General features: G+C 36.3%; 1 protein-coding gene across 15 annotated transcripts in view; it reads left to right on the plus strand.

Annotated features, from left to right (window-relative positions):
* The window catches only part of EPHA5 (EPH receptor A5), a 355448-nt gene that overhangs the window by 165428 nt on the left and 164447 nt on the right, over window positions 1–25573 (plus strand). For 6 of the 15 annotated variants that reach the window (XM_080661231.1, XM_080661239.1, XM_080661238.1 and 3 more), the window contains exons 4-5: window positions 13336–13491; window positions 17661–17996. The exons of 5 other annotated variants lie outside the window; for them this stretch is intronic. In XM_080661231.1, coding sequence (XP_080517357.1) covers window positions 13336–13491; window positions 17661–17996 — 492 coding nt within the window. The remainder of the gene's footprint in view (window positions 1–13335; window positions 13492–17660; window positions 17997–25573) is intronic. 4 more of the 15 variants (XM_080661243.1, XM_080661244.1, XM_080661245.1 and 1 more) reach the window with 1 other exon arrangement.

Consider the following 25573-nt stretch of genomic DNA (forward strand, 5'->3'; position numbering starts at 1 on the left):
CTCTCAAATAGGGTAATTTAAAAATATTTCTTTTGTTTTAAGGAAAATTATAGTGTTTAGACACTTGTTACAGTTAATCTTCTATATCATTGTATGCTTTTTAAACTTTGTTGGTTGGGGTGACATTAGGTCAACATGTACATATAGGTTTCAAGTGTGGGTTTTTATGTTACAAGATCTGTGTATTGCACTGTGTGCCTACCACCCAAAGCCAAATCTTCTCCTGTCACTATATATTAGGACCTCCTTCTCCCCCACACCCTTCCCTCTGGCAGCCACCACACTGCTGTTTGTGGTCATGAGTTTCAGAACTATATGATATAGTTCTTAGCTTTTTCTGCTGACATTTCACTTAGCATAATGTTCTCAAGATCCATCCATGTCGTTGCAACTGGTGCTTTTTCATTCTTCCCTATGGCTGAGTAGTATTCCATTGTGGATATGTACCACATCTTCTTTATCCAGTCCTCTATTGTGGGACATTTTGGTTGTTTCTATGACTTGGCCACTGTGAATAATGTTGCAATGAACATAAGGCTGCATATATCTTTGTGAACACATGATTTTGAGTTTTTCGGGTATATACCCAGGAGAGGGATTGCTGGGTCATATGGTAGCTCTATTTTTAATTTTTTTGAGGAATCACCATCAATCTATGCTTTTTAAAGTATTGCATTGCTAATGTTGTAATCTCAAATTATAATCAATTGCTAAGTACATCTCTGACTGGACTGAAGAATATATTTTCCTTTTTGCTGTAAATGTTGCTTGATTTTTAAGAAGAAACTGTAATAACTAATGCATTTATACTGCAAATAATAGCTTATCCTTTATTTTAAAACATTACATATTCATTTTGTACTTTTTCATCATTATCAAAGAAAATGTAATTTTGTTATACACGCAATAGTGTCTTCTATGTCAGTGGACTAAGATGTAAATGCCTAATGGTACAAGAAAAAATGTTCATAACGGGAAACATTATTTTTACCTTAGCTGTCAAGGCTCACACCCTGAGCCAGACATTGCATCTACTTTCAACAAATGTTGTGTTGGATGCTTTTGTCCCTTCATAGAAATCTGACTGCATTAATGGAACATATTCACGTCAGGATCCATAACTGGACTTATTTTATGACCATGCAGACATGAGTTAAACAAACTGGGTTTCACTGTCTGATTCTAAAAATAATGGATACTTTAAATCAAATACATGCCCATAAGTTTTCCTTTCAATTACAGGATATATCATCCAGCTTGATATTTAAACTGTACATCCCACCTGTCAAGGCAATAAACATTCGCATTACCATAAGTGTTGTTTAGCAAAACACATGATTGAACCACTGAATAACGAAGAGAAACACTAAAAGCCGATACAACAGTATTTCATGTGTTTAATTTTTCATCATATTAAATATGAAACAAGGTGAAAAGGCCTAGATGCCATCATATTTAATCAGATGCACAGTAAAATAATCTCTATCTATGATGAGAAAAAACTCTAGGTGGGGTACTTGGATATCTCTATTCTAGAGAAGTTAATGTATGTTTTATTATCAATAAACAAAGGCTAAAATTTGTGTTATGGTTTTTAGTGCGTTAATATTTATTCACCGCTTCCGCCTTTCATTCAATTTTCCAGAGTAAATCTATTCTCAAAAACATGGATTTCTGGCTGTTCTCTAAACTTACAAATAATTATAAACCTGAACTTTGCTTGTGAAAACATAAAAGAATTACACACTTTGGATAGCCATTTAATCCATGAAAATATGTTGAAAATATTTTCAATTAAGTGCTCCAAACAGAATAATGTGAAAGTCCATTTTCTCAATGTTTTATAATCCAGCCATAGCCTGGACTTTTTGAATTTAATGCTTTTACCTGTTGAAAGCATAATAAAAGGAAGTACCAGATTTACCATTTAAAATGACCATTTAGCTTGATTTAACTTAATTTCTGATTTGTGCTCTTCTAAAGTACAAATTCAGCAAGAACTGGGTTCATCAGACATGTGTAATAGCTGATCCCACTTAGGAAGAATGTAAATTGTGAAAGACTATTCAAAAGCACTGTTCAGTCATAGACCAAAATAACATAATAAAACAGCTACATATAGTATTTGTTGATGTCAAGATTAAGTTGTTTTCAGATAGATACCTTTTGTTTATATCTTTGAAAAAGAAAGAATAATGTTTTAGTGTAGAAAAGGTACAAAGTTTAATTCAAAAATATTTTATACCAACTTTTCCTAATCTTGCAATATATTCTTTTTAATTCTGTTCATTTTAACAGCAGAAATACACCTCACTAACTTCCAAATCTTTATCTAATTAAAATTTCAGATGAAGTGGAAATATGTAACCAAATATCAAAAGTGTTTTCTCACACACAGGCTCTCTTACATATCCTATACACACTTCTATTGGAGTGAACTACCACATGGATCGATTCACATTTATTTGTTTGGGAGAGCAAAACACTCAGCATATAGTATCTATTGAAATTACAGAGATATTACAGATATCCAGTAAAACTAATTAAGGAAAAAATTTAAAATTAGCTTTAGCAATTTATTATTGTAGAGAAATTAAATTAATCAATATTTAAGGGGGGGAAACACCTCTGCTTTGAGAGATACCATGGAGTCTATTATTTTAGACTAGAGGCCTGGTGCATGAAAATGCATGCCCTGGAGGTGGGGGTCCCTCAGCCCTGCCTGCCCCCTCTCACAGTCTGGGAGCCTTCAGGGGCAGAAGGTGGCCCGGTGATCAGGGGAAGGCGAAGCCCCCATCACACCTCTGCTGCTGCCACTGCCAGCAGCACAAGCCTCAGCCGGCCCTGGTTACCTGAGCCTTGGGCATCCCTGGACGGCTGGGCAGTTGCCATCCAAGGCTTGCCTGTGCCTCAGGCTGGCCCTGGTCAGCTGGGCAGCCACCATCCAAGGCTTGCCTGCACCTCGTGCCAGCCCTGGGCAGCAGGGGGGCTGAGGGGACTGGGGAAATCTGGAGGCAGGTGCCCTGGCAGGGCTGTGGGCGCCACCATACTTGAGGGCGTAGCAGTCAATTAGCATATTACCTCCTTATTGACTGTGGGTGCCGCCATCTTTGTAAGAATGTGACAGTCAATTAGCATATCCCCTCTTTATTAGATAAGATAAGTATCAGATATTTTAGATAAACATCTGGTTGGTTTGAAGAAGCCTTTGAAGAATTGCTGAAATTACTAGGCTTTTATTTAGTGGAGATTGGATTAAATAAACATAAAATAATAATATTGTGATTTATAATTGTCCACATCTTAAGGGCCATGTATCAGTCCATTACAAGCCAAAATGAGCCTCATGGTTTAGTTAATATTATCTCAAGCATGTCTATGTAACCAAGGTGGGGAGATATACTATCACATAACTGCAGAATGTCTTTCTATGAATATGCTGCAATACTCTTGCAATTTCACTTGTAAAACTAAGATCAGCTTAACTATTATATTTTAGAAAGCCACATTATTTGTCAAGGAATAATTTGACAAAAACAATAATTGAATCAATGTGCTTTACTTGAGCATGACAAACATTCCATCCTAGATTTTTTTTGTAAATTGTTTATATCAATATATAAACAACTAGAGACCCGGTGCACAAAATTTGTGAACTGGGTGTGGGGGGGGGTCCCCTCAGCCCAGCCTGCACCCTCTCGCAGTCGGGGACCTCTCAGGGGATGTCCACCTCTCAGCTTAGGCCCAATCCCCCTGGCCCAAGCCGGCACTCAGACATCCCTCTCGCAGTCCAAGATTCTTGCAGTCCAGGACCCGTCGCTCCTTACCGCCCACCTGCCATGGAGGCGGGAAAGGCTCCTGCTACTGCCACTGCACTCACCATTCATGAGCCCAGCTTCAAGCTGAGCAGGGGGCGGTGGGGGAGTGCTGCTCTACTAGAAGCTGGCTTGCTGCTCCTTAGCGCTGGCCCCGCCCCACTGGTGGGGGGCTGATCGAGGGGCCAGGCTGGCCAGGGGAAGGACCATGGAAGTTTGAGGCACCATGGTCATGCCCCATCCCGCCTCTGCAGAGGCGATGGGAATGTGCAGCCCCCTCTCTCGCTGTCTCTGCAGAAGGTGTGGTGCTGCAAGCTCTCCTGCCGCCTCTGTGGAAGGGGGGTGCCGGGACTGCCATGGCTGGTCTGGTGGTGCAGGCTCACTGGCCCTGCCCCCCTGCCCACTGGTCATTCAGGAAGGTCATTCTTGCCTAGGCCCTCCCAGCCCTGGCTTCGTCCTGAAAGTCATCTGGAAGGATGTCCGGAAGAACGTTTGGCTGTCAGGTCTAATTAGCATATCAGCTCTTTATCATATAAGATTGTTGTCTTCAATATATGTTTTTATTTTTTTTTATTTATTTTATTTTTTTAAATAAATCTTTATTCAGATTATTACAATTATTTCTCCTTTTTCCCCCCATAGCTCCCCTCCATCCATTTCCCACCCCACCTTCTGCCCTTACCTCCCCCCCACTGTCCTCATCCATAGGTGTATGATTTTTGTCCATTCTCTTCATGAACCCCCCATACCCCTTTCCCCCTGAGAATTATCAGTCCACTCCCTTTCTATGCCCCTGATTCTATATTATTCACCAGATTATTCTGTTCCTCAGGTTTTTAATTCACTTGATTTTTAGGTTCGCTTGTTGATAGATATGTATTTGTTGTTCATAATTTTTCTCTTTACTTTTTTCTTCTTCCTCTTCTTTAAGAATACCTTTCAGCATTTCATATAATACTGGTTTGGTGGTGATGAACTCCTTCAGCTTTTTCTTATCTGTGAAGCTCTTTATCTGCCCTTCAATTCTGAATGATAGCTTTGCTGGGTAGAGTAATCTTGGTTGTAGGTTCTTGCTATTCATCACTTTGAAAATTTCTTGCCACTCCCGTCTGGCCTGCATAGTTTCTGTTGAGAAGTCAGCTGACAGTCGTATGGGTGCTCACTTGTAGGTAATTAACTGTTTTTCTCTTGCTGCTTTTAATATTCTCTCTTTGTCTTTTGCTCTTGGCATTTTAATTATGATGTGTCTTGGTGTGGTCCTCTTTGGATTCCTTTTGTTTGGGGTTCTGTGGGCTTCCTGGACTTGTAAGTCTATTTCTTTCACCAGGTGGGGGAAGTTTTCGGTCATTATTTGTTCAAATAGGTTTTCAGTATCTTGCTCTCTCTCTTCTTCTGGCACCCCCATAATTCTGATGTTGGTACGCTTGAAGTTGTCCCAGAGTCTTCTTACATTATCTTCAACTTTTTGGATTTTTTTTTTTGCTTTTTGCTTTTTCGGTTGAGTGTTTTTTGCTTCTTTGTATTTCAATTTTTTGACTTGATTCTTGGGTTCCTCTATTCTGTTTCTGGGTCTTTGTATAATATTTTTTATTTCAGTCAGTGTATGTTTAATTTCTAGTTGGTCCTTTTTCATATCTTCGAGGGTCTCGTTATATTTATCGGCCTTTTCTAGGATATTCTTAAAAAGTCTTATAACCGTGGTTTTGAATTCTATATCCAGTCGTTTGTTTTCCTCCATTTCTTTCGTTTGTGATCTGATTCTTTGACCCCGCATTTTCATTGATTCCCTGAGTTGGTAAGGTAGATATTTGTGCTAGGTTTCCAATATGGCCCAGTGGGTCTGCTTCCCTAGTTAACCTGAGGTGGACACTCTTGGTGCACCCCTTTGTGGACTGTGTGTACAGCCTTGTTGTAATTAAGTCTTTATTGTTGTTGGTATCACTGGGAAGAATTGACCTCCGGGCCACTTGGCTATAAGGATCAGCTGTGTCTATGCTGGGAGAAGTTCGGTGCTGGAGACAGCCTTATAGGATTAGACTTGCCAAATTGCAATAGCCTCTGTGCTCAGCTTGGATGGGGTGGAGTCTCAGTCTTGGCTTCCTGTCAGCCTTGCCCTTGCGCGCATGTGCGCTTTCAGTCCTCCGCCTTCCCCGGCTCTCGAGTCTCCGCCCGAGAGTCCAGACTCCCCCCACAAGAGCGTGGGTCCCCAGGGGCTCGCCTGGAACTGGGGTTCACTGCAGTCAGAACTGGGGCTCAGTGCAGTCAGAATCCTCTGACTCCCTTCCACTAGGGAAAGCCTGTGGCAACTTCCGCAGCCTTTGTGCGCACTGGCACGCACGCGCGCGTGGGCACTTTCAGTCCTCCGCCTTCCCCGGCTCCCGAGTCTCCGCCCGAGAGTCCAGACTCCCCCCGTAAGAGCGTGGGTCCCCAGGGGTTTGCCCGGAACTGGGGTTCAGTGCTGTCAGAACTGGGGTTCAGTGCAGTCGGAAGCTTCCTTCCCCCTTCCGCCAGAGAAAGTCAGCCAGGCTCTCAGCCGCCCTTCCTCTCTGCGCGCACAAAGCCCCTTTGCCGTACCTCCAATTCTCTGTGAGCTTTCCTCTTTCCTTCTAGTTGTAGAATTTTCACTCAGCCAGCTTTCCTGTGGTTCTGGATGGTGTCCGTTCTGTCTTTTAGTTGTAGTTTTGAAATTGTTGTGCGAGGCAGCAGTTTAGGTGTTTACCTATGCCGCCATCTTGGTTTCTCCTTCAATATATGTTTTTAAATTAATTTTATTGGGGTGACATTGGTTAATGAGATTATATGAATTTCAAGTGTACAATTCTATGATACATCATCCGTATATTGCATTGTGTGCCCATCACCAAAGTCAAATTTCCATGTATTTGATCTCCTTTACTCTTTACTGGTCCTCCCATCCCCCTTCCCTCTTGCAACCACCATGCTGTCTGTGTCTTTGAGGGTTTTTTGTTTGTTTTAATCCTCACCTGAGGCTATGTTTTTCATTGGTTTTAGAGAAGAAGAGAGCTAGAAAGAGAGACAGAAACATTGATGTGAGAGAGAAACATCCATTGGTTGCCTCTCATAAGCATTCAGAGGGAGGCTGAACCTGCAACATGGGTATGTGCCATGACCCCTGACCTGGAATATCCACCTTTCCGTGTATGGGATGGTGCTCCAACCAACTGAAGCACACTAGCCAGGGCTGACTATGAGTTTTTGTTTGTTTCTCTTGTTTGTTCATGTGTTGCTTTCGGTTTTATATCCTTTATACGAGTGAAATTATATGGTTCTTAATTTTTTGTGACTTATTTCACTTTGCATGATGTTCTCAAGAATATCTTCAGTGTCTTAAATTTTAAGTGTATTTTCTAACTTTACTGTTAGTTTTGAAATATATAAGTTCTAATCTTAGGAATAAAGCAGGAAGTGATATTAGTCACAATACATTTTTTACTAAGGATGATCCGCTCTTCCAAATTCTAGATGAGATTAATTTCTTATCCTAATCTATGGGAGGAATGTCAGTATTAGAACTGATTATATTTTATTTGGATTATTAACATTTAACAGCATTAAACATTTAATTAATACCTAAGTATGTGCCAGACAACATATAAGCAACCACCATAAATGACTAAGTTGTTTAATGACCTAATAGCAATGAAAATGTCTTAATTAAAGTGTATGTCCAGTGTTCAGTATTGTTCATGATACATAAGCCTAGTTTATTACATATTTTGAATGAATGAATATGTGAAGGACATATAACCTAATCAATTTTAATCTTCATTTATAAATATTATGTAAATTTTGAGCTTACGCCAGTATTTTGTGAGCCTAAGTTAAAAATATATCTCTACAGTGAGATTTAATATATTTATCAATAGTATTCTTATTATTCTATGATATTATTTTCTAATATTAGAGTTAGCCTATTGCTTTCAATAATTTAAATTTATATTTTAATTAGCCAGCCATATTAAATTATTAAATAGGATCTTTCTCCTTTTTCTGTTTTCAAGCATTTAAGAGGTATTGCCAAATTTTAGAATTCCTAGTTTAAAACCTATTTTAATTGTATCAGGTTTTTACCCAATACCAGTTTTTTATTTACACTGAGTATCTATTTTAAAGAGAATTCATATATATGAATAAATATGCTGTCATATTTGAATTTTGGTATTAACATTATTGGATATATTTTGTGTTGTAATTTCTTATAGCATGTTGTGATATGTTGCTTTTCTTAATAAACACATCTTTTAAGCTGGACTAAACTATCTGCATATCCCTCATTTTGAAAAATCTATTTAAAAAATAAATTTGACTTAGCTTATATCCTCTGGTAATTCATATATGATAGAAATAAAAATCTTGTTCATAGTGATTTTCTGTCATTCTTCATAAAGCATAATTGGATAAATTCAACAATACTTTTGAAGGTCAATTATATTTTGAACACTATAGGCAACAGTCTGCATTTTTATTTTCATTATCTTTCTTTTGCATATTTAAAAGTGTATATTTAAAATGGTTTATGCATTTTAACTCTAATGGGAAGAATTATACAATTCTAAATTACTGAAACAATGTTCTCTACATTACCTTGCTTTTTAATTTTCTTGGTGACCATACTTCTGGAATGTCAACTTTGAATTGTCAAATTAATTCACTTAGGTATTCCAAGTGCGATGGATCTTTAAAGGTGAACTATTTTTGAAACACTAAAAGTAATTTAATTGACAATTTAAAAATGTGACAAAAACATTTTAAATTGTCAATTTAACCATTTATGATAGGTTTGAGAACTTAAAAAAAGTTCCCAATAGGATTATATGGCACCTTTCCACAATTTAACAAATGTAAAAGCCTCTGTTCATTTTCATATTGATGACATGCATTTTCTGGCTAGATTTAAGAACTGTATTTTAATAGATGTCATTCACATCCTTGTTTGTTAAGTATAGTAGTAAATAGGAGACTCAGAGTGTTGGTTGTTTCTGAAAAACTACTAAAGTAGCAAATGTAGATGTAATACATAGTATTTTTTACTTGCCTGGACTTAATATTTAAATAATTCATGTTAGCCAGCTTTTATTAAGTTTCTACTATGTCATTTAGACCCTGAGTACACAAATGTACTATTCTCACCAATAAATGTTGATGAGCATGTACTTACTACAAGGGACTGTGTTATATACGATGAAAATACAATGAACAGACTCCATATTCCATAATGTTTATATGAGTTGGGAGCAGAGGAGAATTCATACACATAAGATTATGACAAAATTTTGCTATCTGCAAAGAGAGACACTAAGTAAATGATTCAAAGTTCCAAAGGATATGAAAAGAAAAAATATGTAACCATGTGGCTCCGCACAAGCATTATGTACAAGGTAGCACTTAAAATTTGCCAGGAAGCATGCATAGAATAACAATTACTAAAATAGTTCCCTTCCTTCCAGAGCATGCCAAATAGTCTAATGAAACATGTCAGTGTAGCATGCATTTTTCCTCTTACTTCTTGCTGAACTTAAATAGACTTGCATGGTATTTTCCAAATAATATTTAGGTAATGTGCAAGTGTCACACTAAACAATTTTGCTCTTGTTATGATTAAAATGTAAAAAGTCAATTTTTTCTCCTTTTGATGATTACTTGTTTATTACCTGTCTCCCCAAATATCTTGTATCTTCAGGCTGTGGAGTACAATTGTTATTTTCTCTCCACCATGCAAACAGTCGTTGCCACAGTACTTGACAGAAAGAGTGTAAAAATGTTTTTCCTCAGTATTCAGAGGCAGATAGAGAAGTTCCTCAAGTGCAGGACATTATAAGGAGGTTAGTATGGCTGGAGATAATGAGTGTTGGGGACCACATATGAGGCATTTCTTACATATTATGTGGACATATGTAGTATATGCTAGTATTTTGTAGTAAAATTATAACTAGAATTTCGTAAAACAAGACTTGATCAAATGCTGCTGAGAAGTAACTTCAATTTTAACAAAAGCAATTTTAGTTGAGTAGTTTCAGAGGAGTGGAGTGTGTCAGTGTGTGATTTAAAATGAGCTAGAGATAGATGTATAGAAAATAATTTAAGAAATTATGTTCTGAAGGAGAACAAAGCTATTTGGTAGCTACGGGGAGACTTGGATCAAGTAAGATTGATAGTTACACTGTTCCTTTGTTTTGTTTCCCTTTGTTTTCATGCCAAAGTTTTGTAAAATTGTATTGGGCTCATGTGAATGACTGACTAGGTGTGTATAGGGGAAGGAGGGAGTAAAGGAGGGAGAGAGAGAGAGAGAGAGAGAGAGAGAGAGAGAGAGAGAGAGAGAGAGAGAATGGATGCAAAAAATATAATAGACACTTGACTTGGAAGATTATACTCAGATGGCAGATATGGGGTTCCTAGTTAAAGTTCAAATAAAGATAGGAGCAAAGATTTAACAGGAAGAAAGATAAAGAGGGTAGGTATAAGTGTATATAAGTTTGGAGATTTGGTGGTAGAAAAATAATGAAGTTCATCTCTTATGCCTTCTGTTTCTCAGCACACAGGCAAGTATACAAGCTAGGCGTCACAAAGGAACAGAGGTTATAAGGATTTAGAAGAAAGAGGTGTGGTTTCTAAATAATCACGTTGACGCTAGGAGCTGAAATGAACTGAAGTTAATAATCATGTTGAGGCTAGGAACTGAAGTTAACTAAGAAAATAATACTAATATTGTCTAGTAGCATTGTATATCCCATTTGGATTTGGGACCATGATTGGAATACAATTAAAAATTATGGTTTAGTCATATTTTTTATTGGATTGCATTGAACTCCACAGTTTTCCTCTCTATACAAATACTTGGATTTCTTCAGCTAACCTCAAATTAAATAATGCTTTAAACATAATCATTACCTTCCCCAAACAGATTTATATCTGGTGTTTTCTATGAGAAAATGGCACCCGTTTTTCCTGTGCAGTTTAAGCCAACAACTTTGGAGTCATAGGATTTCTTCCTCACTTATCTGACCCATTTAATATACCATGAAATCTTGTTTATTTCATTTCATACTTCCCTCCTAAATTTACCTACTCTTACCTATGACCATTGGTTTATTTCACTTCATACTTACCTCCTGAATTCACTTTTATCTCTGGCCATTAGAACCACTCTTATCATGCAACAGAGTCCCTTTTTGGATCAATGCAATAGAAACAAAACGGCCAATTGCCTCTCTCTATGCTCCTTTCCAATCTGTTACCCATACTTCTGTGAAATGGTCTCCTTAACACCACTTTGATCTTATTATTTCCCTGCTCATTTTTATTCATTCATGAAAATTCCAAGTCACAGCTTTAAGGTGTGTATAACCTGGTGTCTCCTATCCTGTCTGATTTTAACTCCATCACTTGATTCCTATTATCTGCCTGATCAATTCTTTAACTTCCTCCATCTTCCCGTTTATTCTCCACTTCTTTTGGTCCTATGGAAGGATTCCCCCCTATACTGCAATACTCCTATTTTAATTGGATAATACTACTAATCTTTTACAACTCAGCAGAGACTCAGCTTCCGTAGAAAAGTCTTCCTTGACATCCCAGTCTAAACTAGGGGTAGATGTTCACTCTCACAGCTCTCATTCCCAGTGTGATCATATGTATACTTACTTATGAAATGCCTTTAAGACTCACAAAGTCAGGCCTGTTTCTGTCTTGTTTACCTCTGTACCCCAATACCAAGAAAAAATGTCTGACCTACCGCACATGCTGAAAGAATTTGTTAGACTATTGAACAGAAATATAGATTTATCAACTTTTTAGTTACGTTTATGTTATTTCCTAAAGTTCCCATGGAGGATTGAAGAGCAGTTTTACACATGATATCATATAAATTTAAGTTAAAAGGCACTCACTAAAAAGAAAATATGATTTTTGTTTAATGAATGATAAGTAAATTTCAAATTTGCAGAATAAGTGGATTGGTACTTCATGTCTTTGAAAGCAAATAGTGTTTAAAGTAGGAATAAAAGGATAAAAGAAGAAAATTGGATAACTTACCTAAGGATAGTACTGGCTGCTACAGCAATCCTATTATAAGACAAATAATATTTTTAAATCTTCTCCTAATCACTTAACTACAAGAATGCCCTTAATACTATAAAAAAGCTCTTATCTTTCCAATACCTTCACATTCTCTCTGAATTTATAAGAGCATTAAGGCTTTACTATCACTGTAATTAGACCTACTGAAAAAAGTTCTTTCTTATTTTTGTCAGGTCCTGATTATTCAGTGGTGGCAGAACACCTTAGCATGGATTACTAAAATCCCAGATCAATTATAGCACATGCAACTTAGCCCCAATTCGTTATGTCTATCAACATTTTTTATTGAAATACGTGTTTGCCTTTGAGTTAGCAAATGGTCATTATTCATGAATAAAAGATTTTAAATATATGAATATGTATCCAGTTAATTTTAACTATAGAAAAAATATAGATGGTTATTAGCTTAAGTAAACTAAGCCATAAAAAATAACCAAACCATGAGCTTGGTATCTGTTGGTCTTCAAATGGCTCACACTGAGCAGCTGGAGTATTGAAGTTTGACTTTATTAGCCACTGAGAAAGAAGAAAAACACAGAAGTTCAGGGAATGAACAGAATGAAAAGATTCACTTCATTAGAACATTTACCTGACCACCAACTTAGAAATGTCAACAAAAATATCAGGGAACGTTATCTTTATGTGATTCTAAATAGTTCAGTTACAATCTGTATGCCATGCCAGTCATTCATTTGTGCATTATATAACAATTTATGAACACCTACTGTGGTCAGACACTGTGATAAGTATTATGAATGAGACACATTTTCTACCTTTTATAGATCATTATAATTTGTATAAGCATGACGGATATTAGAATAGCTGCATGTTGAACTGAAAAAGAAAATTCTAAAATGGAGTAAAAGGTAAAACAAATGCCTAAAATCTACCTTCTCCAGAAAGCAACATAATGTGAATAATGCACCAACTCTTTCATGCATCCTCCCCAATCAAACAGAATTTTAAAGCAACTACTGATTAATCAATTAATTTAATAAAAAACTTTTGATTATCTACTGTGTACCATACCATTTTATGAGCAGAGTGGCAAATTTGCATTTCTTCAACATATGATATATTAATAGAGGAAATGAAAATTATATTCAAAGCAATGCTTCAGTTTTAAATGAAAATAAATATTTACTGCCCATTATAATTTCTTATAAGCTCCTGTAGCATAAAAAAATCATTAAATATATAAAACATTTCAAACATGTTTAATTTAAAGACTTAAAGTACATATTTGATTATCTGAATGAATAGCCTGGTATTTATTATTCAGAAGCTTATTAAAAAATTAAAATTACTGCAAAGATTGTGCTATATGTAATCTGTGTATAGTAGTCAAAATAATGACATTATTCACAAAACAAACCCTGCATCTGTTCCAGGGAAAAGCTTAGTCTCTTATTTCTTTTGACAGTGTGCAGACCTGGGTTCTTCAAAGCCTCACCTCACAACCAGAGCTGCAGCAAATGTCCACCTCACAGTTACACCCAGGAGGAAGCTTCAACCTCTTGTGTCTGTGAAAAGGATTATTTCAGGAGGGAGTCTGATCCACCCACAATGGCATGCACAAGTAAGGAAACCCACGGATATATGGTGATGCTAACTTTCACCAGTTTGAAGGAAGAGCACGGTGGAGCCTGTTCCATTCTATTACCATGTCCCCTACAACAGGAATAGTGTTGAATCTTCCAGTATAGTTTTCACCACATTTCAATCTTCTTGAGTAAGCATTGAAAAATTTGAGGCTCATTTTTCACTCACTGTGAGAAGCATTCATTTTCCCGAATTTCAATTTCAACATCTAAGACACAGACTTAGAATTTTGCCTTTTATTTTGTGAGTTCCCTTAGTGGTAGCCAAACATGACTGATCAATCCATTTCCCCATTCATGGTAAATTTTCTTCTTCTTCTTCCAAGCCAGCTTTCTAACCACATAAACATGCAGTTGATGCCACCTTCACTTTTTGTTCTAACCTGCACCACTAAGCTGCAAAGGCCAATGAGGTCATTTGCAATAGAAGACAGGGAGTATTACAAGGACATGGATAACTAACTGGGTGTTGGAAAATCTGTTTTAAGTGCCAAATGTAAGACAAATTATTTAGCTAGGATTTTCAAGCAGTTGCAGTGTTTCTCAGGAGTGAGTGTCCTTAACTATTATTAATTATATGATCAGATAACCATATAATTAGAATGATGAATATTAAACACCTGACTTCAATATTTGCAGTGGATGGATTCACATCCATCAGAGTTTCTGGAGATTTTGTTTTTCTAGTTTCCATATATATTTCTGGGAAGAAAACAAATATATGAATTTGTTTGCTTTATGACAATACTTTCGTAGTTTTCCGCATTCATGTTCTCTATAGCAAATTAAAAAAAATAAATAAAAGAGAAGAAAAGTGGATCCCTTCTCTTCATAACAGTTAATTTTCATGGCCTGCCTTGTTTTAACTATTTTAGATTCCATTACATTGTAACTGCTCAAACAGGTGATGACAGATTTTTGAAACTTAGTTTCATTTGTATTAAATAAAAAGAAGCATATAATACCTTTTATTAAATAATCACAAACTGAAATTTTATCTGTATTTTAGTGTCAGTGAAACATATGTTCATAGTTCCTCAAATTATTTATATTAGTTAGCTTTGCATTGCTAAAGATCATTCTTTTATCACCAGATTTATGGGTTAAGCGATTACTAATTATAAATCATTCCCCTTCACATGAGTAAATGGCATTATTATATACACTTTTAGGAGACAAAATTTTAATGGAAGAAATATAAACTATGTTTGAATGCGGTGCATTTTGGTTACAGTGGAGGCTATTTTGATTATTCAGAGCAAAAGAAAGCCCAAATAGTAAGGGAACTGTTGAGTAGACAATAGAATGGTAAATTAGAAAGAGAAAACCATGCCTTGAGATACTTTTAAAAATCAGTAATTTTCTAGTTATAATTTTCTTTAAGTGGTCCAGCCATGATCTTTCTTCTTCTTAGCATAAATAAATGTGAGCCTCCATTCTGTAAACATGTTAGATCTGGGGGTGGAGAGACCCTGTGCTCTGGTGATGAGGGCTTCTTAGCACTTAGGGCCTGAGGCTTCATATTTTCTCTATCTCCAGCTGTGCGAATTTCTAACACTGTCTCAAAACAACACCAATTTGTATGCATTTCTCAAAAAGACTGTTGGGACTTGTGTAGACAGTCTTACTAATATATAATCTGTGAGTGTGTGTGTTCTCTTTTAAGTTGCATCCATACCACCACAAAGACTGCATATGATTCCTTGGAACAGATGGCTTGATTGATGTTAAGATGAGACTCTAGAATTTTGCTTTCCCTTTGGCTCTTTGGACTTAAATTTATGGTTCGATTTGTTTTAATAATCTATATATATAATCTGGAAAACAAAATGTAATAAACAAAATGTATAGGAAAAGAAAATCAAACTAAAATAAAGATTCTAGTGAATCTCCTTAAATCAAGGGTACTTCTCACAGTTCTACCTTGGTTCAGACATCACATATATAAATGGACAGTCAAATTTCATTACAATATTTTTTAGGTGCAAGTCTGTCTGAGCTTCTACTTTTTACTTTTACTTTAGGACTTCACTTAAATTTGAGTCTCGTTTTAACTTTAAATTTGAGTTTCATACAAGCCCCCATCCAAATATTGAGGGCCTATTAGTAGCAGAGTCAGAAGAAAAGGAAGAAATTAGATTTAGAGAAAAGGTGTTACATGCGCGTGCATTCCAGTTGGTAGGAAAAACATCCCAGAAGCCTGGTATCATTCTCAACAGATATATTTCAGGTATTTTTTTTACCACTTTCTTAGAAGGAAACATAACACTTGATCTCAAATTACATTTTCTCCATAATTTTCCATTATTGAATATTAAGTAAGTTATAGTAAAAAATAATACTTGTAGTTTCATCTTAAGTTTTGCTTCAATTTAAAGGTGACTTCTATATAAAAGTGTGTAAAACTGTATGTATGGAAAAATTCACAGGGTTCAACTATAAATGTTGCCAGGGTGGGGATTGTTTTGTCAAAAAGGGCAACTCTGATTATTGAGTCTTTTAATTTAAACAATATTTTATAAATATTAGGTAACTTTCCCATTACTTTTAAATTTAGGTCTCAGCAGTAATGACTATAAATTTTAGGTAGAAACTAATATGAATCTCTATGTTTAGAACAGACAATGCATATTAATATAACTATGACATATGAAATTTGCCTAATTTTTGCTTATGAACCATTTAGCTACCACCATAGTCTATTTTATTTCCTGTCAGGAAATCTTTACTAATCAAGTCTGAAACAAATATAAATTTATTTTCTCTTTGAGGACATAATAGTAACAGCTGACTGAGATTTTAATTCTAAGTATTTAAAAATCAACTAACATTAGACATTATGCAATCAATTTTTTTTTAAATATATTTTATTGATATTTTACAGAGAGGAAGGGAGAGGGATAGAGAGCAAGAAACATCGATGAGAGAGAAACATCGATCAGCTGCCTCCTGCACACCTCCCACTGGGGATGTGCCCGCAACCAAGGTACATGCCCTTAACCAGAATCGAACCCGGGACCCTTCAGTCCGCAGGCCGACACTCTATCCACTGAGCCAAACCGGTTTCGGCTATGCAATCAATTTTTAAAGGACTTTTTTATTTAGACCATTTTTAGCTATAGCAAAATTCAGAAAGATTCAAAGATCTGCTATATAGTTCATGTCCACACACATGCATAGCCTCCCCCGTTGTCAACTCTCCCCACCAGAGGGGTATACATTTGTTGTAATTATGTGTAACCAATTTTAGTTCTCTTTAGTGTGCTAATTAGTTTTAGAAATATGTAAAGTACTATACAAATAGATGCTATTTATTATTTATTGATAAATTTGTCCTGCTAGTCCCTCAAGATCTAAATACTTTTATTCTTCCCATTGTAGTTTTGTGAATTATTTTAAAAATAAAATTTAGTTTCCCAATTAAGTAAAATTCATAATTTGCAGAAAGCCATCATCTTAAAGCAATATCAACATTTAAAAAAAACCTTTATTATAATATTGTAATATTGACCAACTACTTAAGTTCTAGTGTTTTTTTGACATTGAGGAAAGGCTTCAAATTCTGTTGTTGAATTATGAGTAGATAGCCAATCTACTTTAGGTAAGCTAAGGCTATTATTTACTTGCTGCAGAATTTTTATTTAAGAGCCACATTGAAAAATACAGTTTGTACCTGTGCTTATTCTTGGTAAGCCCTCCTGTTTGCTTCTTAGGTTTTAGGGACAATTTTAGTGAGGAAGTAATTAGTACAATCCTAAGAAGGAAGTAATTAGTTCAATCCTAAGGAGGTATTTGATAAAAGACTTGCCATTTTTAAATACGTATTATTATCATTTAACTCTATTTTTGCATGTATAATTGTATACCATAATTATTTACATACACACAGGCAAAATATCTGCTTTAGTTGAACTAGTGTTACAACAATTCCAAGATAAATTATTTCTGCAGGGTATACAATCCAGTATTGTCCCTATAAAACTATAATAAGACTTTCCAAAGATTATTTAAAATGATAACTTATTGATTCTCCCTATTTTTTTAAAAAAATAAATGCAAATCTATTTTTTCTCCTTCAGACCAGGGTTATGTGTAGTAAAGATGACTATCTTAAAATATGTTTTTCTCACTTTACTTTGCAAACCAGGACCCCCCTCAGCTCCTCGGAATGCCATCTCAAATGTTAATGAAACTAGTGTCTTTCTGGAATGGATTCCTCCTGCTGACACTGGTGGAAGGAAAGATGTGTCATATTATATTGCATGCAAGAAGTGCAACTCCCATGCAGGTGTGTGTGACGAGTGTGGAGGTCATGTCAGGTACCTCCCCCAGCAAATCGGCCTGAAAAACACCTCTGTCATGATGGTGGATCTGCTCGCTCACACAAACTATACCTTTGAGATTGAGGCAGTGAATGGAGTGTCCGACTTGAGCCCAGGAGCCCGGCAGTATGTGTCTGTAAATGTAACCACAAATCAAGCAGGTAAGTGTGATGTCCAACCAAATAATGTACCTTAGGCCAAGCTCTGTCCATGATCTCCACAGCTGAGGGCTAAGTTGCCTGAGATCTGTGAGAACTTCTCATGAGTCAGAGGATTAGGACTTGAAGTAGAATACATCTCAAGATGCTTCTTTTAGTTTTAAGCAAATAAAGGCTAAGGCTTTCTTAGCAGACACATTCAAGGACAGAGAAAAAATGTTTTAATTGAATTTTTCATTAAAAATACATTTCTGGTGCAAATCCACTTATAGCAGAATTTTTTATCTCAATTTCATGCAGTGCTAGTTCAATCTACATTTTGTTTTGTTATGTTTACTTCAAGTATTTTAATTTATTATTTTGACATATAATCAGACCAGATTTATTTGCTTATTTGTTCATTTGTTTGTTTGGCACCACAGCTGAAATTTCTTTCCAGATTGAAAAAGTATTTTCTTATTATTTCTATTATTATAACAAGTATATGAAATGAATTTTTTAATAAGTCCACTTATCAAAATTAGAATAACTATGAACTATGTACAACCACATGAAAACACATCTATCTTCTTTATGAAGGTGTTAGAATCATTAGGAAGTAAATATTAGTAATGAATACAGTTTTGCTTCAGATTCTAATTTCCCTATATTTTCTCCTTAAATATTCACTTTTAAACAAATAAACACAAAAAAGCTTCTTTCTGATAAAATAAGAACCAAAGATAATTTATAGCTGAATTAATAATTCAACTTATGATCTGGCAATAATCATTCAAAGCCTGTAAGTAATTTATAACCTGCTTTTGCCAACAATAGGTACTTGGGGATGAGGGTGGCATTAAAACCAAAACATTGTATGTAACTTCCCTCTAGCCCTGGCCACATCTCTTAGTTGAAGAGCATAAGCTTGTCATTTCATTACTATCTCAGGTGGACTTCTGTCTGTGTGGACTTCTTGCTAAGAGTACTCAGTGAAATAGAATGTGTTTGAATAGAATATTAGTACAAGATTGTAGTTTGTGGAATGACTGAGTTGATAATGCTGGAGATGGTAATCAAGTCTTAGCCAAAATCATTTGAAATGCTGGATATATCAAGTCAATCAAGTAGCTATTACTTAAGATAAGAAAATGTATGCAGTTGAGTTCATAATTACATCTATTTGATAAAACTGAGGAAAACATTCATGAGTATCCAGATGGTCAGAAGGTATTTAAGTAATTCACTAAGAATCTACACTTAGTGGCCAGATTATTATTATTATGATCTCTGAACGCATAATAATCTGGCCACTCAGCACTCAGTGTGTGTATGTATATATGTGTGTATATATATATATATATATATATATATATATATATATATATGACAATTTGCATATTAGCCTTTTATTATATAGGATATACAATATGTATTTATTGCCATTTTATTGTTCATAATTTGCATATTAGCCTTTTATTATATAGGATATACACTGAGGGGCCAGATTATTATGCATTCAGAGATCATAATAATCTGACCACTCAGTGTATAAGAACATTGTAGATGTTTTATCCATGTTGAATACATTTCACATAATATTTTTTGTTCTGTGAGAGAAAACTTTGCACACATATATGCTACATTTCTCAGTGAATTTATGTTTTTCTCTATTTACTCTCTAACTTAAGGTAGAACTAAAAAAATGTTAAAGAGCTGGACAGGAATAGTGAAAATCAAGTTTTTCTTCAGCATTGACTCAGCTATCAGCAATACTAATATATGTCGATTTTTCATCACAGTAACTAAATGACACATGTGTTCAGTAAACCGTCTTCCCACATCAGAAAAATACTGGCTTTAAACGTGTGATTTCAGGCTTTCTGTGCAACATCTTTCAATTTAGCTCTACTGTGAATCTTTCATTAACATATTGAAAGCATATCGAGCAATCACTAGGAGCTGTATTTCTTTGGGAGAACATCCTCTCGCTTGTATAACCTTAACTTCTTTGAAAAATAGAAAGATATTTCTCTGATAAACTAGGTGTAGGAAATGATTGTTTATTTTTAAATAATGTGCTTAATAAATATTTGCTCTAATTATATGTGCTCTTTTTTTGTGCTTGTTGTTCAAACTGTAAAGTGTGTTTTTTGAACTATAAATACAAAGAAAGGATAATTTTCATCCAGCTATTCAGGGCATAGTTATTATATAAAACAAACATTTTTATTCAGAGAAAAATTATGTTGACTTTTGCTTTTTTCCAAGTTTTCACGGTACATATACTGTAAAATTTTGCAAACCTACCAAAACAAAAAGCAAAGTAGGATGATATTTCTCAATATCTGACTTTCTAATCTAGACCAACCAAGTATCAATTTCCACAAAAATTATTGACTTCAAGTAGCTCCTAAAAAGTCTTAGATTTAAAGTTACCTTTGCTAAACATTTATCAAGTACCAATATTATACAAAGTGGGCTGTGGCAATTAGTTTTTAAAGCCTGAATATTTTATTTTTTAAACTTTATTGTTTATACTATTAGAGATGTCCCATTTCCCCCAGCTCCCCCCTTTTTCTACCTCAACCTATCCCTCACCCCGCTCCTCCACTATGGCCATCATCACACTGTTGTCTGTGTCTATGGGTTATGCATATATGTTCTTTGGCTAATCTCTTCACTTTCTTTCATCCCCGTATAGTAGGGGTTTTTTTAATCTTTATTGTTGAGAAAATTACAAGTGTCCCTCTTTTTCCCCCCAGCCCCCCTTCCATCCAGTTTCCATCCCACCCCAGGCCTTCACCACCCTATTGTCTGTGTCCATAGGTAATGCATTATGCATATAAGTTATTTAGTTAATCTCTTACCCCTCTTCCTCCCTTCCCTCTGAGATTCGTCAGTTTGTTCCATGTTTCCATATCTCTGGTTCTATTTTATTCCTCAGTTTATTTTGTTCATTAGATTCCTTGTTCATTTATTTTGATTTTTAGATTTGATTATTGATAGATATGTATTTATTGCCATTTTATTGTTCATATTTTTATCTCTTCCTCCTCCTCCTCCTCCTCCTCCCCTTCCCCCTCCTTCTCCTCCTCCTCCTCCTTCTCCTCCTCCTTCTTCCTTTAGAATACCCTTCAACATTTCATGTAATACTGGCTTGTGGTGATGAGCTCATTTAGCTTTTTCTTGGCTGTGAAGCTCTTTATCTGACCTTCAATTCTAAGTGATAGCTTTGCTGGGTAGAGTAATCTTGGTTGTAGGTCCTTGCTATTCATCACTTTGACTATTACTTGCCATTCACTCTGGCCTGCAAAGTTTCTGTTGAGAAAGCAGCTGACAATCGTATGGTGCTCCCTTGTAGGTAACTGCTTTTATCTTGCTGCTTTTAAGATTCTCTCTTTGTCTTTAACCTTTGGCATTTTAATAAGGATGTGTCTTCGTATGCATCTATTTGGGTTCCTCTCATTTGGGACTCTCTGTACTTCCGGTAACTAAATGTCATTTAGATCGGGGGAGTTTTCTGTCATTATTTCTTCAAGTAGGTTTTCAATATCTTGCTATCTCTCTTCTCCTCTGGTACACCCATAATGCTAATGTTGGTGCCCTTGATGTTGTCCTTACACTGTCTTCAAATTTTGGGAATATTTTTTCTTTTTGTTCTTCTGATTGGGTGTTTTTTGCTTCCTCATATTCCAAATTGTTGATTTGATTCTCAGCATCTTCTATTCTACTTTTGAATCCCTGTAAGTTATTCTTTATTTCAGTTAGTGTATGCTTAATTTTTGACTTGTCCTTTTTCATGTCTTTGATGTTCTCACTAAGTCTCTTGAAGCTCTCATTAAGATCCTCGAGCATCCTTATAACCATTGTTTTGAACTAGATATAAGCAAGTTATATCTAGTAACTTGCTTGCTTCCATTTCATTTAATTATTTTTCTGGAGATTTCTTCTGTTCTTTCATTTGTGACATGTTTCTTTGTCTCTGCATTTTGGCTACTTCCTTGTGTTTGTTTTTATGTATTAAGTAGAGTTGCTATGTCTCCCAGAATTTGTAGAGTACCAGCTGTAACTACAGCAGAAGAGCTACTGTGCAGGAGACACCGATTTGAGCAGGACTTGCTTCAGAGGGGTTTTGGTGCTCACTGAGTCTTCCCCTTGAGTGTGTCACTTGTATATGTATAAAGTTGGAATTTGGTACATTCTGAAGCTGTCCACCAGGTAAACTGGCTCTGTGGCCTCCCAGGAATTGCAAAGTCAGTCATTGCTTGGGGCTACCCAGCAGGAGCTACATAGATATCTGCAGATGGCTGCTACTTGTGTTGGATTTAGAAGTGCCCAGGAGAGGCCAAGCTATGAAGCAAGGCAGTCTACTGCTAGTGCCAGGCCTTAGATCCCTTACTGATAGATATGGGGGCATGCTGGCTTCAGCTGCTGCTTGTTTGAGAGATTTTAAGAAAGTCTGAAACCTGAGCCAGTACAGGCCATTCATATGGAAAAGCTATTGCAAACAGCTTGGGTGGGGTTGCAAATTGTGTGGAGTCTCAGGGAATCACCAGGGCTGAGCAACCAGTGTGAGCCAGGTTGATGGAGCCTTGGATATGATCTCTGCCAGTCAGCTCTGAGACCAGGGAGATCTCAGCATAAGAACAGTGAATCCTGTGAGCACCCCTATCTGGGAGAAAGCCACCCCTGAGTTCTTGCCCTGAATTCAGACAATCCAGTTCCTTCCCATATATCCCTGGATCTCCTCAAGCCACTACCTCAGTGTTGGAGCTCAGAGGGAGTGAGTCTGAGTCCGTGCACTGGCCCTTTAAGAGGAACTGCTCCTTGCTCCTTAAGTGAGGCCTCAGTAGCCCAGATATCCCTCCTGATTAAAAACACCACACGTGGGTGTCAGACCAGCCCGTTCTGAGCCTCCATTCTTCACACCAGTCTCAATGTGCTTTCTTCTTTACTTCCCTAGTGTAGGACTTCCACTCAGCCAGATTTCAGGCAGTTCTGAAAGATAGTTATTCTGTATTTTGGTTGTAATTTTGATGCGATTGTGGGAGGCAGTGAGTACTGCATTTACTTACGCAGCCATCTTTGTTCTCTCTAGCCTGAATATTTTAAAACATTAAATTGAAGAAAGTTATCTGTGTCATGTGTTCATCCTATGTAATAAAGAGGGAATATGCTAATTGACTGTCACAAATATGGTGGCACCCACAGCCAAGGAGGGAATATGCTAAGTGACCACACCCTCAAAGATGGTGGCACCCACAGCCACAAGATGGCAGCACCCAGTCCCCTCAGCCCCGCTGGGGTGGCAGGCATGTGGCACAGCTGGGCCCTCCCCGAGGCAGGTCTGGTCGCTCTGTGCGTCCCTCAGCACTCCAGCTGCCCAGGGCCGGCCCGAGGTGCAGGCAAGCCTCAGATGGAGGCTGCCCAGCTGCCCAGGGCTGCCCGAGGCTCAGGTAACCAGGGTCGGCTGAGGCTTGCATGCTGGCAGTGGCAGCAGCAAAGGTGTGATGGGGGTCTTGCCTTCCCTTGATTTCCGGGTCACCTCCTGCCCCTGAGGGCTCCCAGGCTGTGAGAGGGGGCAGGCCGGGCTGAGGGACCCCAGCTCTAGTGCATGAATTTTCATGCACTGAGCCTCTAGTTTTATATAAAACTTCTTTAGCAGATTTTAACTTCAGCTTCAATTTCCTCTAAGGATAATTATTATTTTTTATATATGCATTTCTTTCTTGGTTTGTTTCACATTTGTAATTTGTTCTGGCATTTCTTATTAATTTATTTTTTGTGACATCAATGCATGTATGAACTGCTCAGATTCAAAATTATATTCAGAAAAATAAGACAAGAAAAAACAGTTATTTTTTACTTTTAAATATTACATTGTTTTTTTTTATTTTTTTACTTTTTTATTTTTTGTTAGAGTTTACATTTAGTATTATTCTGTGTTAGTTTCAGATGTACAATAAAGTGGTTAAAAAACCATGCACTTTACAGTGTGGTCCCCCCATTGCTCCAAATATTCACTGGGCCTCATACATAGTTATAATGATATTATTGACTCTATTCCCTATGCTATAATCTACATCTCTATGACTATTCTGTTACTACCAATTTGTACTTCTCAATCCCTTCACCTTTTTCACCTAGTCCTCCAGCCCTTCCTTCCCTCTGACAACTGTCAGTCTGAGTCGGTTCTATTTTGTGTATTTATTTTGTCACCCCAATAAGTTCAATAAAATAATCTAAAAATATATAAAAATGTTAGTTGTGAGTAGCTTCATATATCTTGAAAAATAAATCTAATTTAACATTTATATTCAGTATTTCATTTAATGCCTTCTTCTACAACAGAAAAGGTATCCCCAGTATCTGAACTTTATTTATCTAAGGTGACCTTTCAGTCCAGATTTTGATCAACTAATAGAAGAAGCATGTAACACCTGTGCCAACTACCTAGAGAAGCACATTGAATCTAGAATCTCTAATCATGTGTTTATACGAGCTTGAAGTAAATTGTTTCTCACTTCTATGTAAGGAACACATAAAATACATTTTTGCACTTATTTCCAATTCTTCTGCAAGTTTAAGTTATAGAATTTTGGAAGTCTCATATTCGAGAAGCTTCTTGTCTGCAGTAGTGATCAGATAATTGGCTGTTGAGATCTTGAGTTCAGATGGAGCAATAGGTTTACGCAGGAAGAAAATTGCTTCCTTCTATCAGTTAATGGTCTTTGATAAGGTGTGTATTTGGTATTGACAAAACAAAGGGACAACTTCCTCATTCAGTTATGGAGTAGCTGAATTCAATAGCAAGACATGTTTTAGAATTTGAGAATATTTTTAATCATCTGAATTCTCAAACATACCCATATTCCAGTGTTCAGGATTTCACTTCTTTCCACTCAATGACCTCATTTTCTTAGAAGGGAAGGAAGTAAATTAAATCTTTGTAATTCAGGAATTCTGTGGACTGAGACTTGGATTTTGATGTCTGGCTCTGTAAGAGCATGTGAGATATTTATGGAATGGAGACTCTGATCATCTCAATATGACTTGAGCTGAAAATTCAAACTTTGAGCTGTTTATTTCTTTAAATTCTGTAGTGCAGTTAGACACAGCCAATCCTTCCCATATTTCTTGTATTTCTCATGTGTTTATAGTTTAAAACAAGTGAAATTTGGTAACCAAAATATTATCTTCAAGAGTCATTTTATTTGAGGTGACCAAAGGTGATGAGACATATGCTACTCTCTACCAAGCATTGTTAGATTACCATCCTTTAATATTAAATAGAACCTTGCTGCAGTGAAAGACAGTTAAATCACTGGCCCTATATTCCCATTCTTTTAAAAGACTGTTGCCTATAACACTTCTCTATAAGAACATTTTGTTTGTTTTTAATGTCTGTTATCTTAGTTGCAAATAAATTCTACTCTGGCTACTTTAAATGGAAAAGGCCTTCAATAGAGTATATTAAGTGGCTCATACAATCATTAAGAATAGATTCACAGATTAGAAGCTAAGTTTCCAGGAGAAATGCCCAATAGTCAACAACAGATCTGCTCTGATGAAGCAAAACATTGCCACAACAGTTGCCA

The sequence above is a fragment of the Plecotus auritus genome (genome assembly GCF_963455305.1).
Source record: "Plecotus auritus genome assembly, chromosome: 1".
Lineage (NCBI taxonomy): Eukaryota > Metazoa > Chordata > Mammalia > Chiroptera > Vespertilionidae > Plecotus > Plecotus auritus.